Genomic DNA, 15181 nt, shown 5'->3' on the forward strand with positions numbered 1-15181 from the left:
TTTAAATACAAGTGCTTTTATAAAAAAATTTTAGATTTTAGTTTTAATTATATAATTTTTTTAATAATTTAATATTGGTAAATTTTGTAATATATAAGTATGTTGTTATAAAAAAATAATTATATGATTGATTAGACACATTTTTTTCATAAAAAAATATGTGTTTTTAACAAGAAATTAATAATTAAAATAAACATTTTTTTCTTATGAAATACACGTTTTCGTTATGTATAAATGAGCTAGATTGAAGGAACTTTAAGCACCCTTACTACCACCTTTGACCTCTGCAGTCTAGACGAAAGAGGTCGGAGATGGTAATGAGGGAAGCTTGAAATGCCTTCACGTCAACTCTAAGGCGGCGGCTATTAAAGGTATCTGCAAGAAAAAAATATTTTATAAAAGTACTGAAAGAGGTCGGAGATGGTAGTGAAGGTGTTTGAAAAGCCTTCACGTCAACTCCAAGTCGGCGATTAGGGTATTCGCAAGAGAAAAAATATTTTATAAAAATATTTTTATTTGAAGAACATGTGAAAATATAGAATTGAAATTAATGCATTAAAAAATATTGAGAATTTTGAATTTATAGAAAAAAATGAGAAAAAACTGGTGAATGGACTAGTTTGGTGCACGACATTCAATTTCAGGGACTAAAATGAGTCACTTAATGCAAAGTGAGGGACTAATTTGGTGCATATACAACGATGGTATAATGGATGACACGTGGACGAATACTGTTGCGATACGTGGCACAACCGGAGACGTGGCCAAGTAACATTGTGACACGTGACACAATCATCCACGTCAGCATGTCACGTGTCACTGGTCACCACATCATCATGCCATGTCATCACGTCGTTAATGAAAAATATGTCAGGGACTAATATGGTGCATTTTTTCAATCTCAGGGACGTAATTGGTGCAATTAGAATCTCAATGACGATTTTAGTGCAAAACGTCAATTTTAGAGACCATTTTGGAGTTTAACTCGATTTTTAGTAAGCATTATATTTATACTAGTATTTTATTTGTGTATTTAGAATTTCTTTTGACATTGGTAAATTTGTTGATAATCAAAAAATAATAAATTGTATTGGTCTACTGTAATATTATTGTTTAAATTTATATAAGTGTTCGGTACCTAGCTATAAATATGAATTTAGCTGATACGTGTCATAACTTATAAATATGAATTTAGATAATATGTATTTTTAAAATATATATTAAGATTATTATTAATAAAAAAATTAAATGTTTTATTTTAATAAATATATAATAAATTAAAAATTATATTTTTTTTGTTTTTTTCTATAAATTTTTTTAATTAATAACTTTAACATATTATCTAATGACATGTTATCTAAACTCTATAAATATTTTTGTTTTGATCAAATAAACTTTAGAAGTTATACAAAGGCGAAAGTTAGTGCACTCCAGGTAAAGTAGGGAGTGCAACATTCTTTAAAAGTTAACCTATTATCAAAAGTTATCAAATAAATTTAATTTATTTATTATTGTTATTTTTTTTGTCATGGGCTGAACAAACAAACCGGCACTAACAAAAATATTAATTCCTTCATTTAACACACGGACGACCTTTGCACCACACAAATTCTCAAAAAAATTTGATTGAATTCCTCCATTACTCTGTTATTGTCGATGTGATGTCTTCAAGCATATTCACTGTTTTATTTGTTGGCAGGTGCTTCCATTATAGTTCTGACTAGTCACAGATTTTAACGCTCTTGGACCCACCACATTCCACTTCTACCATAAATGACCTTCAAAGTCCAAAAAATTGATGCCATAGAAAAGAAAGATGCGTGTCTGTCGCTGCTGCTGGTTGGATAACTCAAAACGCAAAATTGATTCTGTAGAAGAATCACGGTCTCCATGAAGGCGCCATCACATGACGACATAGTCAAAGCACAAAATAGATGGCAGTTACAACAAGTTCATTATCTTTTATTTCAAATTATCCTCAAATTGTACATAATAAAATAAAAAATTAAAATATAATTATATTTAAACAATTATTTGTATTATTTTTTATTAATTTATTCAAAAAATAATTAAATTTTAAAGTTAATTGGTATAAAATATTACAGATATAAAATTAAGAAAAATTTTTATTTGTATAAGAATGAGCCTAGTAAATAATTATTCTATTTAATATATAATTAAGAATATTTCTTTCTTTGTCAATGAGTTATAGTTCAAATGGCATATTCTTCCGATGCTCACTTAAAAAATTGTAAATTGAGATTTGAGTCTTCCTATTTTTAGTAAAAAAAAGTACTTTTTTCTTTTATTAACTTATATAATATTTATTGAGTAGTCGCAATTATGTAAAATTTTGTTGTCATAGTATTTGAACCAATGAAAAGAAAATGTTATTTAAAGAGGCTCAATCCATAGATTGGCCTCCCCTTGCAACCGACCTCCATCCAAGAAGTCGGATTCTACGCAAACTCCACTAAAAAGAAGTCGAGAGTCAGATTAGCTGGCAATAACACTTATTCAAATAAATAAGTGCCCCTAAAATCTCTCAACACACTTCCAAGAGTCAAATCTTACCCTCCGTAAGATAAAGAGACGGTTATCTTCCACAAAATTTTTTATCATTGTATTTATATTTAATATTATAATTTTATTTCACATAAAACAAAATTTATTTAAATTTTAATATTATATACATAATATATATTTAATATTTTTTTAAGATTCTAATATATCTTTTTTTTTCTAGATTTAGTACATGAATTTTTAACTTATTTTTTATGTATTATTTATTTTAATTATAAAGTCCAATAACTTTTTTTTTTGTATAGACATGTTGTTTTTAATATTTATGTACTATTTTTTTATTTTGAATTTCAGCCAAATATCTGAGATTTACAAAAAAAAATTAAAACTTGTAAAAAAATGATTAACCTGATTAACAGGTTGTCTTTTTAAATCTAGACCATTCAAATAAAATATAATAAATAAAGAGTTTAGATTTAATGAATTTTCAAGGTGTACAATACTTCATACTTAACAAGGAGCGTTTAAGAATGAGCCTTATACAAATAAAGACTAAGATGGTATCAAAATTGATTAGTTTATTATGTCTAATTCGACGGAGTCCTCTCATGTTATCTTTTGAATAAAATGTTACATAAGTAATTAGTTTTGACAACTACATGATCATAAAAAAAATAATGTTATATGACTAATAAAATTTATTATTTTTGAATAATATTCTATATCGTAAGTACTAAATTCTAAATTATAAATAGTATTAAATTGTAACTCCTAATCATATAAGTAAAGTATTGACTAACATGAAAATAAAAAAAATATTGATCCCTTAATATTTTTTTTAAAAAAAGTGAGATATGTATTTTGGCCATATAAAAAAGATAAAAAAAATGGTGTTTGAAATGTGAGGGAAAAAAAAAACAGAATGCTGAAATAACAAGACTGAAAATAAAATTATGAATGTTCTTCTTTTTGAGAGGCATACACTGAAAATAATTAATTTCAAATTTTATCTCTATCTAAATGCTACTAAACATATCTGCATAATGAATGGTAAAAAATTCACAATTGTTATTTAGATTTCACCCTTTAAATGAATGGTATAAAAATTTTAAAATTCACACAGAACAAAACGTGATGCTGACCATGCACCCAGAAAAGATGACCGACCAGAATTAATGTTATGAAGATACATACCAGGATCAAAGGAGATAACAATATTAATGCTATAATAGTGCGTGGTGGTCTGAGTCTTCATCTTTTGACAGGTTTTATTATTCTACTGTGAAATATTTAATTATCCTAACTATAGTAGTTAATTATTTTATTAGAAAGAATATGTAAAATAACAAAAATTAAATAAATACATACAAATATTTATTAGTAATTGATTCGGCATGACTATCTTTTATATTTGCAATATATTTTTGTTTAAGAACCATCGTATAAATTTGATCCGTGCAACTATGCATGTTTTAAATATTATTTTGGGTAAAATAATAAATTGATTCGGTAAGTTTACGCGTAATTCTGTTTTGGTAAGTTCCTTAAATTTGAATTTAAAAAAGTTTTATTTAGATTCAATGTAATCTCACCATGAGGTCAAAATTAAATAATTAACGGAATATTCTACGTGCAGCAATATAAGAATATGATCGATAATCTAGAGAACAAGTACAAACTCCAAAGGCACAAAATCAACCGTGGATGTATCGATCAATACATTTATTTATCATTTTTCTTACAATTTAAATGAAATATTTTCTATAAAACTAAGAAAAATAATAAATAAATATATTGATGCACCATGGTTGAGTTTGTGCTTTGGAGCTTGTAATGTAGGACATTTTATTAATTATTTAACTTTGATTTCACGGTAGGATTAAATTGAAACTAAATGAAACTTTTTTGGATTCAAATAGAACATTTTAAACCTTAAGGACCAAAACAGGATTACGCCCAAACGTGAAAGACTAATTTAGTACTTTACCCTATTATTTTTTATTCAATTTTTAGAAAAGAGAAAAAATAACAAGTTACATTTTTTAAATTTGACATTTAAATATAACGCCACCATACATGATATTTAATTTATTATTATTCTTTTTAATTTATGTATGCATGCATGCTTTCATGGTAAGAAATTTGCTTATTTTTTCATAACAACTATTTCAATAGTCAAATATATAATTATTTTATAATTGGTTGACATTAAAATATGTTTCCTTATAGTTAATATGTTGAATCCTAAATGTTCTTTAGTTAATTATTTGTTAGTGCAAATATACAGGAAAAATTGTATCCCATGATGAGTACTATAACAAGAAGAAACTGAATTCTATTGCATTGGTGGGTTCGCTCTTGCTGTTTTATTGCTTGGACTTTGGGTTTATAGCTTTATATTTAGAGAGATTTTTATTATTGGGATCATATTCTTAACTAATTATGGATCTGACCTATAATTTCATATAAAATCAATAAAAGAGAGATATGCTTTGTATCTTAGGTTGGTGAATTTTTCATTTTATTTGATTTTGAGATTATCTGTTTCTTCCTTTCAAAGCCAACAGATTTCGAGTTAATATTCAAAATGGCTCCTGAAATTTGACCTCCGATGCAATTTAGTCTTTAAATTTTTAATTGATTTAAATTGTACCCTGAAATTTTGATTCGTGCCTCAATTTGGCCCTTCTGATATTTTTCGTCACCGAAAAGCTGACTTGGCAATTTTAAATGATACATGACACTGTAACGGTTAGATGACATGACCAAAATTTTTAAAGCATCAATTTAATCCCTCACAATTTGAACATAAAACATAGTGCAGCCCCAATTCTCCCAAATCATAGTAGTTAATGTGTGTCCTAAATACACATGATAAATTTATTATTAAAAAATTTTAAATATTTTCATTTAATAAATAAAAAATAAATACATGAAAATTTTAAATATTTTCATATTTTCAATAAAAAATTTATTAATTTATAAACTTAACATGTCTCTTTAATACACAAAATAGATAAACTTTTATTTTTATTAGTAACAAATAATATTTATATTTAACATACTATTTATACATTTGTTCTAAAATTTTAAAAGAATCTTTGAAAAATTATTTAAAAATCACATAAAAAAACTAAAATTCGATCTCTTGCAAAACGAAAGAGAAAGAATGCAGATTTCTGCAACTCACTCTTGACATCATCCTACTACATATAATTTGGAGTTCAATTTCATTTTGCGAGAAGCTTTCACAAAGTGAACATGTACATTTTTTTTGTAACAAACGTACATTTTGATATCTCTTTTTCATTATGCGTATTTTAGGAATTAAATATTTTAAATATTTATTTAAATAAAAAAGTCGAATATCATGTTATGAAGTACCATTAACATGGAAGATGAAATAGCGTGAGTTCAATCAGGTACTACTCTCGAAAAACTCTACTACGCAATTGCGAATAGAAGCAAGGTTCATGGCTTCCCTGCTGGGAGTTGCGTTACAATTGGCATTGGAAGACACTTGAGTGGAGGTGGATTTGACACCATCTTCAGGAAATATGGCCTAGCAGCTGATAAGAACAATGAAAAAAGATATGTTTTGGGCCATAAGGGGTAGAGGAAGTTCAAGCTTTGGTGTTATCACAACATGGAAGATTAAGCTTGTCCAAGTTCCATCAAAATTTACCATCTTTGAGGTTTCAAAGAATCTTGATGATGGTGGTTCTGAGATTTTCACAAAGTGGCAAACGGTTGCTCCAAAGCTTTCTGCAGAATTTTTTGGGGGAATTGGAGTTGTGCTAGATTTTATATTCAAATTGTGAGGGGTTAAATTGATGCCCTGAAAATTTTGGCCATGTCATCTAACTGTTACAGTGCCACGTGTCATTTAAAATTGCCAAGTCAGCTTTCCGGTGACGGAAAACATCGGAAGGGCAAAATTGAGGCACGTGTCAAAATTTTAGGGTACAATTTGAGTCAATTAAAAGTTTAAGGGCTAAATTGCGTCGAAGGTCAAATTTCAGGGGCCATTTTGAGTATTAACTCACAGATCTCATTTGCTTCTTTTTTTTCCTTGAAATATTTTAAAAAAAAACAACTCTTTTTTATTCTTTCAAATATTTGTTTCGTTTTTGTTTTACTGTTATATCTTTGATTAGGGCTGAGTTTTTTAAATATTGTGAAAAGGGGTGTGTTTTTTTTAATATTTTTCTTTAGATGAGTTTAACATTGTTACGGGAGAAAAAGAATTTTTTGTCAAACACACAAAACGGTGAAGACGTTTTGTGTTTGAGTTAAATTTTTTTAATGCATAAAACCAAAACGGCACTACAGTTTTGTTAGAAATAAATAATTAAAATAGTGAACAAAGTTGAAAATGGCGCTGCCATTTTGTCCAGGGAACAAAATTTTTTTAATTTAAAAATAGAAACTAGCAGTACCGTTTTGTGCTTAAACAAATTTTACCGTTGAGAATGGTCAAAACGGTGGTGACATTTAGTACAAGTGTGAATAAAAAAATATAAAATTAGCTACATAAGGTACGCTAGTGTTATGCGAGAAAGATGTTGAGTAGAGTAGAAAGTGAACAACACAAAGTTATTTGCCTTCAAATTTCTAGAGAGCTTAGAGCTCTTTCTTCTTTAGCAGTTGAAGTTGTTCTTAGTTCTTTAGCTGCTGAAGTTGTTCTTCATTCTTTAGCAGTTGAAGTTGTTCTGCATTTGTTGAGTGAAATAAGTTGTGGGTAAATATAACAAGTATATAAAATGGAGAGTTCTGTTAGTTTAAAAATATATTTCAATGGTCAGATTTTGTATGATACACATGAAGGTGTGAGTTTTTTGTGTGAGAATCCACGTGTTATTGTTGTTCCTCTTTCAATAACATATAAAGGACTTAAGAGTGTACTCTGTCAGAGTTTAGGTCAGCAAGGCCTGAAGAGAGTAATTTTTGTTTTATGTATGGAGCGCCTAGTTGGGTACATTGCTAATCAGGTTGATTCGGGCCTTTGGGATCCAGTGGCAGTGATTAGGGGTGGTCCTAGAATTTCTCATCTCATGTTTGCAGACGATCTTCTTCTTTTTTGTAAAGCGCAAAAATCTCAGGTAGAATGTGTTATGCATGCCCTCCAAAGCTTCTGTAGAGTATCGGGGATGAAGATTAATTTGGCCAAATCAAAGGCCCTGTGCTCTAAGAATGTCAATAATAGAAGGAAAGAGCTTTTCACTGGTGTCTCTTCTATCCGCTTTACCCAAGACTTGGATAAATATCTTGGAGTTAATCTTCACCATGCTAGAGTTACTAGAGCCTCTTTTAATGGTATTGTGGATAAAATCAAAGGTAGGCTTGCTAACTGGAAGGGCAGACTTCTCAATAGAGCCGACAGGCTTTGTCTCATTAATTTAGTAGCAGCTTCCATTCCAACTTATCGAATGCAGGTATCTTTGTTCCCTTCCTTTGTATCTGATAAGATTACTTCTATGATGCAGCTTTTTCTGTGGAAGGAAAGGTTGATGGAAGGGGTTTAAGTCTGACTAATTGAAATACAGTTGTCACCTCAAAGAAATTTAGTGGGCTTGACATTAGAGATCCAGCTTGCGCTAATGTTGCTTTGATAGGAAAGCTAATTTGGCAACTCTTTAACTGTCCGGAGAAGCTTTGTGTCCAACTGATTTTTCATAAATACCTCAAAAAGTTTGATACTAGTCTATTTATGCCTCCGAGAAATGCATCTCATATATGGAGGAGTATTTGCAAGGCATTTAATCTTTTAAGAGATGGTTTCACATGGAATATTGGTCCTCTTAACCAATCCTTTTGGTTTGGAAAATGGAGGATGGAAGGTCCCTTGGCCAAATAAGTGCCGTATGTTCATATTTTTTATTTTGAGAGTAATATCAGTGATTTTTGGGAGGATGGACAGTGGAAGCTTGAGAAGTGCCACACTCCCTTACCTGACCTTGTTAAACAGAGTATTCTTTTGTATAATCCAGATTGTCAAACGGGTGAAGGGGCTGGTTGGAGGTGGTCAACAACTCCTTCCAATATTTATTCTTCTAGAAATGGCTACTTGTGGCTTTGTAAGCGTGTTTTCGGTTGGGAGGAGCAGACCAATTGGCTTTGGTTATGGCGGACCCGAGTTCCCGAAAAGTACAAAATTTTCATTTGGCTATGTATTCATAATGCAATTCCAACAACTGCTTTTCGATTTCATAGAGGTTTGGGCAGCTTTGATTTGTGCCCTCGGTGTAATGCTGAACCTGAAATGATTTCTCACTGTCTTTGTGAGTGCCCCAAGGCCAAAGCTATCTGACATAGTTTGAATTTGGAAGTTCACGGTCAACAGTTAGATTGTTGGTTGCACAGTGGCATGAATTCCAATGACTTCCTCTTCTCGGCGACTATTTGGTAAATTTGGAGGGATCGTAACAATGATGTTTTTAATCCAGCTAATCCATGGAGAATGGGTAAGGTTATAGATCTCATTCATGCTTCTCAATTTGGACTTCATAAGTTCTTATTTATACATCATGTGTCTACTCCTTCTTATTTGCTGCTTTCTTGGTCTCCTCCTACCCAATTTTCGGTTAAAGTAAACTGTGATGCTAGTATATTTGGTGAATTTGTTGGTTTTGGGTGTGTACTGCTTGATTATAATGGCTCTTGGTTGCGTGGTTGTGCTGGTTCTTTACCACATGCTACTATTCTTCGAAGCGAGCTTTTTGCAATTTGATGAGGGCTAATTCTAGCATGGGAAGTTGGGTTTAGAGAGGTCACTTGCGAAACGGATTGTTTGGATGCTTTTATCCTTGTTAATGATAGAAACAACCAAGTGCAAAGTTCTAATAATGATTTGGTGACTAAAATCAAAGAGGTCTTAAGCTGGAATTGGAGAGCAGAAGTCAATCTAATTTAAAGAGATGCCAACCAAATTGTTGATGCTTTGGTTAAATATGCAGCATCTAATTGCATACAGCAATTGAAATAGAATAAGTCTTGTAAAGATTTAACAGTGTTGTTGCAATGAGACTACGTCCCTAGTGTTTAGTGTGTTTTCTTTGTTTTTCTTATCCTTAAACAAAAAAAAAAAACATTTTTATTATTAAAAACTTCACGCATTACATATATAAACTAAAAATTTAAACTAATAAAAATGGAAACATCTAATATTTTATATAAAAAATTCTTTAAAAATAACCCATACTCATTAAATAATAATCAAAGCTATATATTTTAGTTAAATTTTAACCTAAAAACCTAAATCACTAAAAAATTATATCCGAATTAAATAAATCACAACTAGAAAATGGATTAATACAGACAGATTTACAGACAGATTTAGTCTTTATTATAGACGGATTTTTTGTTACCGACAAAATTACCGACAGATTTTGTCCCTCTGTAAAAGCCCCGTCAGAAATTATTTACCGACGGATTTTTTTTCCGTCGAAAAATTACCGACAGATTTTTACCAGTTACGGACGGATTTTCTGTCTGTAATTACAGACAGATTTTCAGACGGATTTTCCGTCTGTAATTACAGAGAAATTTTTAGACGGATTTTCTGTCTGTAATTACAGACGGATTTTCAGACGGATTTTTTGTCTGTAATTACAGACAGATTTTCAGACGAATTTTCCGTCTATAATTACAGACAGATTTTCTGACAAATTTTTCGTCTGTAATTTGAACTTTGAAAAATCATCTCACACTCTGATTACAGACAGAAAATCCGTCTGTAAATCCATCAGTAAAGTAAAATAGAATTTTTTATTTTTCTAATTACAAAAATAAACTTATTTTCATACAAAATAAATATAAATTTAGTACAAATTTTTTAATTTGTATTAGAATATTTATAATATTTCAAAAAATAAACAAATTCATCGTATTATCAAACTAAAAGAAAAGTACTATAAACAAGCAAGTCAATATAATTCAAAATATAAACAAAATGTATTGATCATCAACTATAATTTCCAGTATATTGTTCAACCAAACTAAAACTATCAACTATAATTTTCAGTGTCATCTTCATCCTCATCATCATAGTCCTCATCCGAACCATACTAAAACTATACCAAGTCCATTTTTTCCCTTGCTAGTTCCCTCTCCAATGTTTTCTTCTCCTCCAGCATGATGGTGCAACTCCAAGTTACCACACATACTAACCAGTCAGATATTATATGAGAAAATGAGTTCAAGATATGCCTACTAGCAGCTCAAAAATCCGCCGTTGGTAATCACGAATGGCATTAGTAGTGGCTCGGCTTGCTAAGATGGTTTCCTCGAGTTCTTAAATAGTTGGGCTAAGCTTTTCAACTTCCAAAATCTTTTGGCGGTGTATTTTCTCTAGGATTTTGTTTTCCTCCTGTTTATGGCAGCTGTTAGTTAGCTGCATTTCAGTTCACAACAGAATGAAAAAATGAGAAAGGATAGAGATTCTTACCTGACAAATCTCAATCTGTCTCAACTTCAAATGGAGCAATGATGCTGTCAATTGGGAGAGAATCCCCTCTTTACTTTAAGGGTGTGTTGGGGAATTTGGGTCTTGGAGGAAAAGATAGAATAATAAAAGGGTTTCAAGAGTAAGACAGACTCCCTTTTACTCATTGAGTTGTTTCCTTCCCAACTTGTAATTGCACCTTAATTAGCTGAGACCATAACTCTTACCTGACAGATACAACAAGGCTCAAGATCTGTAGAAGACTCCGCCATAACAGACATGTATATTTGCTGTTTCATCGACTTCATAATGACATCCTCGCTCAATCCAGTGCTGACATCTCCAATTCGCTCCTCCAATGCCAACAATTCCTGCAGTTCGACTTGAAGTCAGAAGAAATCGCAGAAACATTTCCAATGTAGAGGAATAACAATCATTTGTTTTTTACCTCATAAGACGTGTTATCAACACCAAGGCGCATTTCTCTGTGCTTGTCATGCAGTTCAGCCATCCCATGATATATGAAAGGGTCAAAAAGCATATAATCCTGACATTTCACAAGTGGCAAAGGAGAACATTCTTAAGTTAGCATTTTCAATAGAGTAATACGAGGTCCACAAGATATCATTAAGGGTGATCAACCAAAGCAGATAAAATTTCCAAGATGGATTTCACAACACAACATATGATCAAGAGATATATGCTTATGCAATAAATTTAGAACCTCGGCCCTTAAGTTATCACCCCTCTGCATTGCAATCAAGACTTGGCAAATCTGGCACAGAGAACAATTAAATTAGGTCAGTTAGACTGATGGTCGCATCAAGACGACTGTTAGTTGGCTAAAACAGTTAAGCAATCCTGTTGACAAGACAAGAATACTGAAAGAAAATGAAAAGATGAGAAAGAACTGCATACATAAATTAGATGATAACATCAAGTCAACAAGACCATAAATATTTTTACACAATGGTATGAATCTTGAAAATTCAAACTGTGTATAAACCAATGCATATTCCTAAGGTCTAAATTCTTAATTCATGGCTAAATCTATGTTTTCTCTTTCTTTCATCCAACGCTCTAACCAACTCGAACTAAACCGTGCCAGTTAATATGAAAGTGTGATTAAATTAAAAATGTTACCAGTTAATATAAAACTATGATCTTAATTTAAACTATACTTTTTAAGTGTTGTCATAACTAGCATATTCATAGTTATCATAAGATTCACCATTTTAAAATGGGGGTATTTTAAAATGGTTGATATATTTACACCTTGACAGCTTCTTGTTTGAGGGGCGAGGAAGGGGCATTAAAGCTCTAGCAGAAATCTGTCTCTGAAAGAATGGGCAAAAGATACTATTAAATAAAAAAATAAGGAGAAAAGCAATTACTGCTCATACTGCATACCTGATTTTTTTTTTCATCATTGGACATGCCACCAGACACTGCTTTGCCAGATGCACTAGACCCTTACTATGGATGCTGTTGTTAACAAAATTGAGCTAAAAAGCTTACACACAATACATCAAGAATCAAAATCAAGTAGGAACATAAAGAGAACCACATGAGGGACATTATAGGTTGTGTTTGTCTTTTAGGAGCCAAAAAGAAAAATAATAATAATAATAATAATAATAATAATAATAATAATAATAATAATAAAGGTTATTAATTATATATACACATACTCTTCATGATACATATACACTTCATGATAATATGCTCCACTTGAGAAAAATTTATCACACCCTTTTCACCTAAGGCTTTTATGAGTTCTCTGCAAAAATAAATGAATATAGATAATAATTAAAAAAATAAAAGGATGATGAAAATCAGAAGATAGAGATATGGATATACATACAGCACTGTGGAGTCTCTAATGGATCCATTGAGATGAGCATGCAACTCCACTTTTGGCATTGACACCCACCACTCCATGTTCTTGTTTGTTAATTAGTGAATCTCACAACAAGAAAAAGAATGGAGAGAATAATAAGTGAAAGAGCAGAAACAGATGGAGTAATATGTATATTGAAACAGGGGGCTAGCACTATATATATTTATAGAAAAGCATCAGTACTAACAGCTAACACCCACTACTAATAAACTCTTGTAACTAAGTTGCTCTTCTTAACATCGTTTACATTGCTTCAATTTGACCATACTAGCATCAACAATTTGACCACTCATTGACACCCATTTACTGGCTTCAATTTGACCATACTAGCATCAACAATTTGACCACTCATTGACACCCATTTACTGGCTTCAATTTGACCATACTAGCATCACAAACAGGTATACTCCAGTTGCTCTTCTTAACATCGTTTACCTTGCTGCGAGTATATGAATTTTCATAATATAATAACTGCTTAAGTTGTAAAACATGTCTACCCACCTCGTACTTTTGTCTGTCCATTCATGATTTGTATCTGCTTCATCACTAGAACTCCCAACGAAAAAAAATCATCTTCACTCAGATCCAAAAGGCCATCATCCTCACTGCCAGTCTCTGTTACAAAAACCAAAAGAAGATGAATCGTACAGAGATACCAAATAATGCAACACAAATACAAACAACAGCATGCAAAGTTTAGTGTTACACGTCCATGTTCCAACTTCAATTTGAATACTTGTGCACTTGAATTTTATTTAAATGAGCTTTATATATATAGATTGGTGAATCTCAAACTTGCCCTGCTGAAAATGTCGGTAAATGTGACAAAACTAGCACATGTATTTCTATTTAAAATTCTGGAGTTTCTTGCTTAATTGATAAAAATAATGTCCAATATAAATTACTTAATATTCTCTATGTTCCTCAAATTACTCAAAACTTATTAAGTGTGTCAAAATTACTCAAAACTTATTAATTGTGTCAAAACTCATCTAGCATGACTAGAGATTCTATTTGTAATCAGTTTACTGCACAAACACAAACTAAATTAAGAAATAAAAATATAACCGAATGCATGAATTATGTATATATAATTGAAAATTATTATTTAATTATATATAATTAAAAATCTAGATTGATTATAATAAGAAAAGAAACAAGAAAAAAAAGAACAAAAGATGTGGACCGAAGGAATTCAAGAATGAAAAATAAAAGAGCACATCTCTGTTGACAAAAACAAAGAAAGGTGCACCACATTAAAACTAAATAAATAAAGAAAGGTATACATGTTCATATATAGTCCAACAGTTATGCATAAGTAATAAACACTAAGCAAGCATAAAAGGCATGAAGTCGTAAACATAAATAGCCTAAATTCTAATAATATACTAATCTATTGCTCATTATTTTCTTCAATGTAAACTTGATCATTAGTGGGGCGTATTCCTCTTCCTCTTTCCCACTTTTTTCCCACACATTTTTCTTACACTCATATACCAATCATTGCCAAATGTGTCATTCCAAATCAATATCCCGTTTCTGAGACTTTTCATCAAACATCTTACGTGCATCATTCCAAATGCTTTGATTAAATAAAAAATTCATCATAGCAACCAAATAAATCACAAAATCAAAGGCAAACGCTAGCTTAATCCCAAATTGAAAATGAAATTAAACATCAATTAAACTAACACGACATGAAAATTATATTGTAATAATGAAATTTCATGTATCAAAAACTGGGAGAAAATATAGTAGAAAATTCAAATACTCACCATCGGTGTTAGGTTTGAAGAGAAGAAAAATTCGTTGAAGGAGGATTAGGGTTTGTCCTCGTAAAAGAGGGGAAGAGAAGGGACAGGACGGGAACAACGATGATTGACGACGACGAGAGTGATGGAAGTCCCAAAGGTGTTGATGATGGAAGAATGTGGTGGATGAAGGCGCTGAGGAGAAAGGTTTGGAGCGTGAATGGAGAGGAAGATGACTCCGAAGTTCTCATTTGGAGTGTGGAGCTCGAGAGGATAAAGGGAGAGTTAGGTTTAACTCAAAATTACCAACGGAATATTTTAAATTATAGACGGATTTTCTGTCTGTAACTATTTCCTACGAAAAAAATTAATTTTACAGACAGAATTATCGACGGATTCTATTTTTTGTCTGTAATTTATGTTAATTTATATTTTTTATTTTCCGACAAAAAATAAGTTCTGTCTGTATTTTCGTGGGATAAAATCTGTCGGAAATATCCGTCTGTAATAACTAATTTTCTAGTAGTGAATAATTCTGTTTTGAAATCAATTATTTTAAATAAA

The 15181-nt window shown here is 31.0% G+C and overlaps 1 protein-coding gene across 16 annotated transcripts; it reads right to left on the reverse strand.

Moving 5' to 3' along the window:
• Positions 1–10452: 10452 nt before the first annotated feature.
• On the reverse strand, positions 10453–14913 carry LOC107482974 (E3 ubiquitin-protein ligase MBR2-like). 16 transcript variants are annotated; one of them, XR_008008609.1, is made up of 8 exons: positions 14642–14913; positions 12831–13481; positions 12377–12746; positions 12242–12303; positions 11691–11741; positions 11415–11513; positions 10970–11337; positions 10453–10891 (listed from the first exon to the last, which is right to left on the reverse strand). XR_008008609.1 is itself a non-coding variant. In XM_052261224.1 (5 exons), the coding sequence occupies exons 1-4, from the start codon at positions 12401–12403 to the stop codon at positions 11167–11169; spliced, it is 348 nt and encodes a 115-aa protein (XP_052117184.1). In that variant the 5' UTR covers positions 12404–12418; the 3' UTR covers positions 10453–10891; positions 10970–11166. The 16 variants fall into 16 exon arrangements, 1 of the variants encoding a protein (XP_052117184.1); XR_008008603.1 differs by having other exon boundaries at positions 11415–12303; positions 12377–12451; positions 12658–12746; XR_008008601.1 differs by having other exon boundaries at positions 11415–11741.
• Between the last annotated feature and the right edge of the window lie 268 nt (positions 14914–15181).

Source organism: Arachis duranensis, chromosome 4, assembly GCF_000817695.3.
Source record: "Arachis duranensis cultivar V14167 chromosome 4, aradu.V14167.gnm2.J7QH, whole genome shotgun sequence".
Classification (NCBI taxonomy): domain Eukaryota; kingdom Viridiplantae; phylum Streptophyta; class Magnoliopsida; order Fabales; family Fabaceae; genus Arachis; species Arachis duranensis.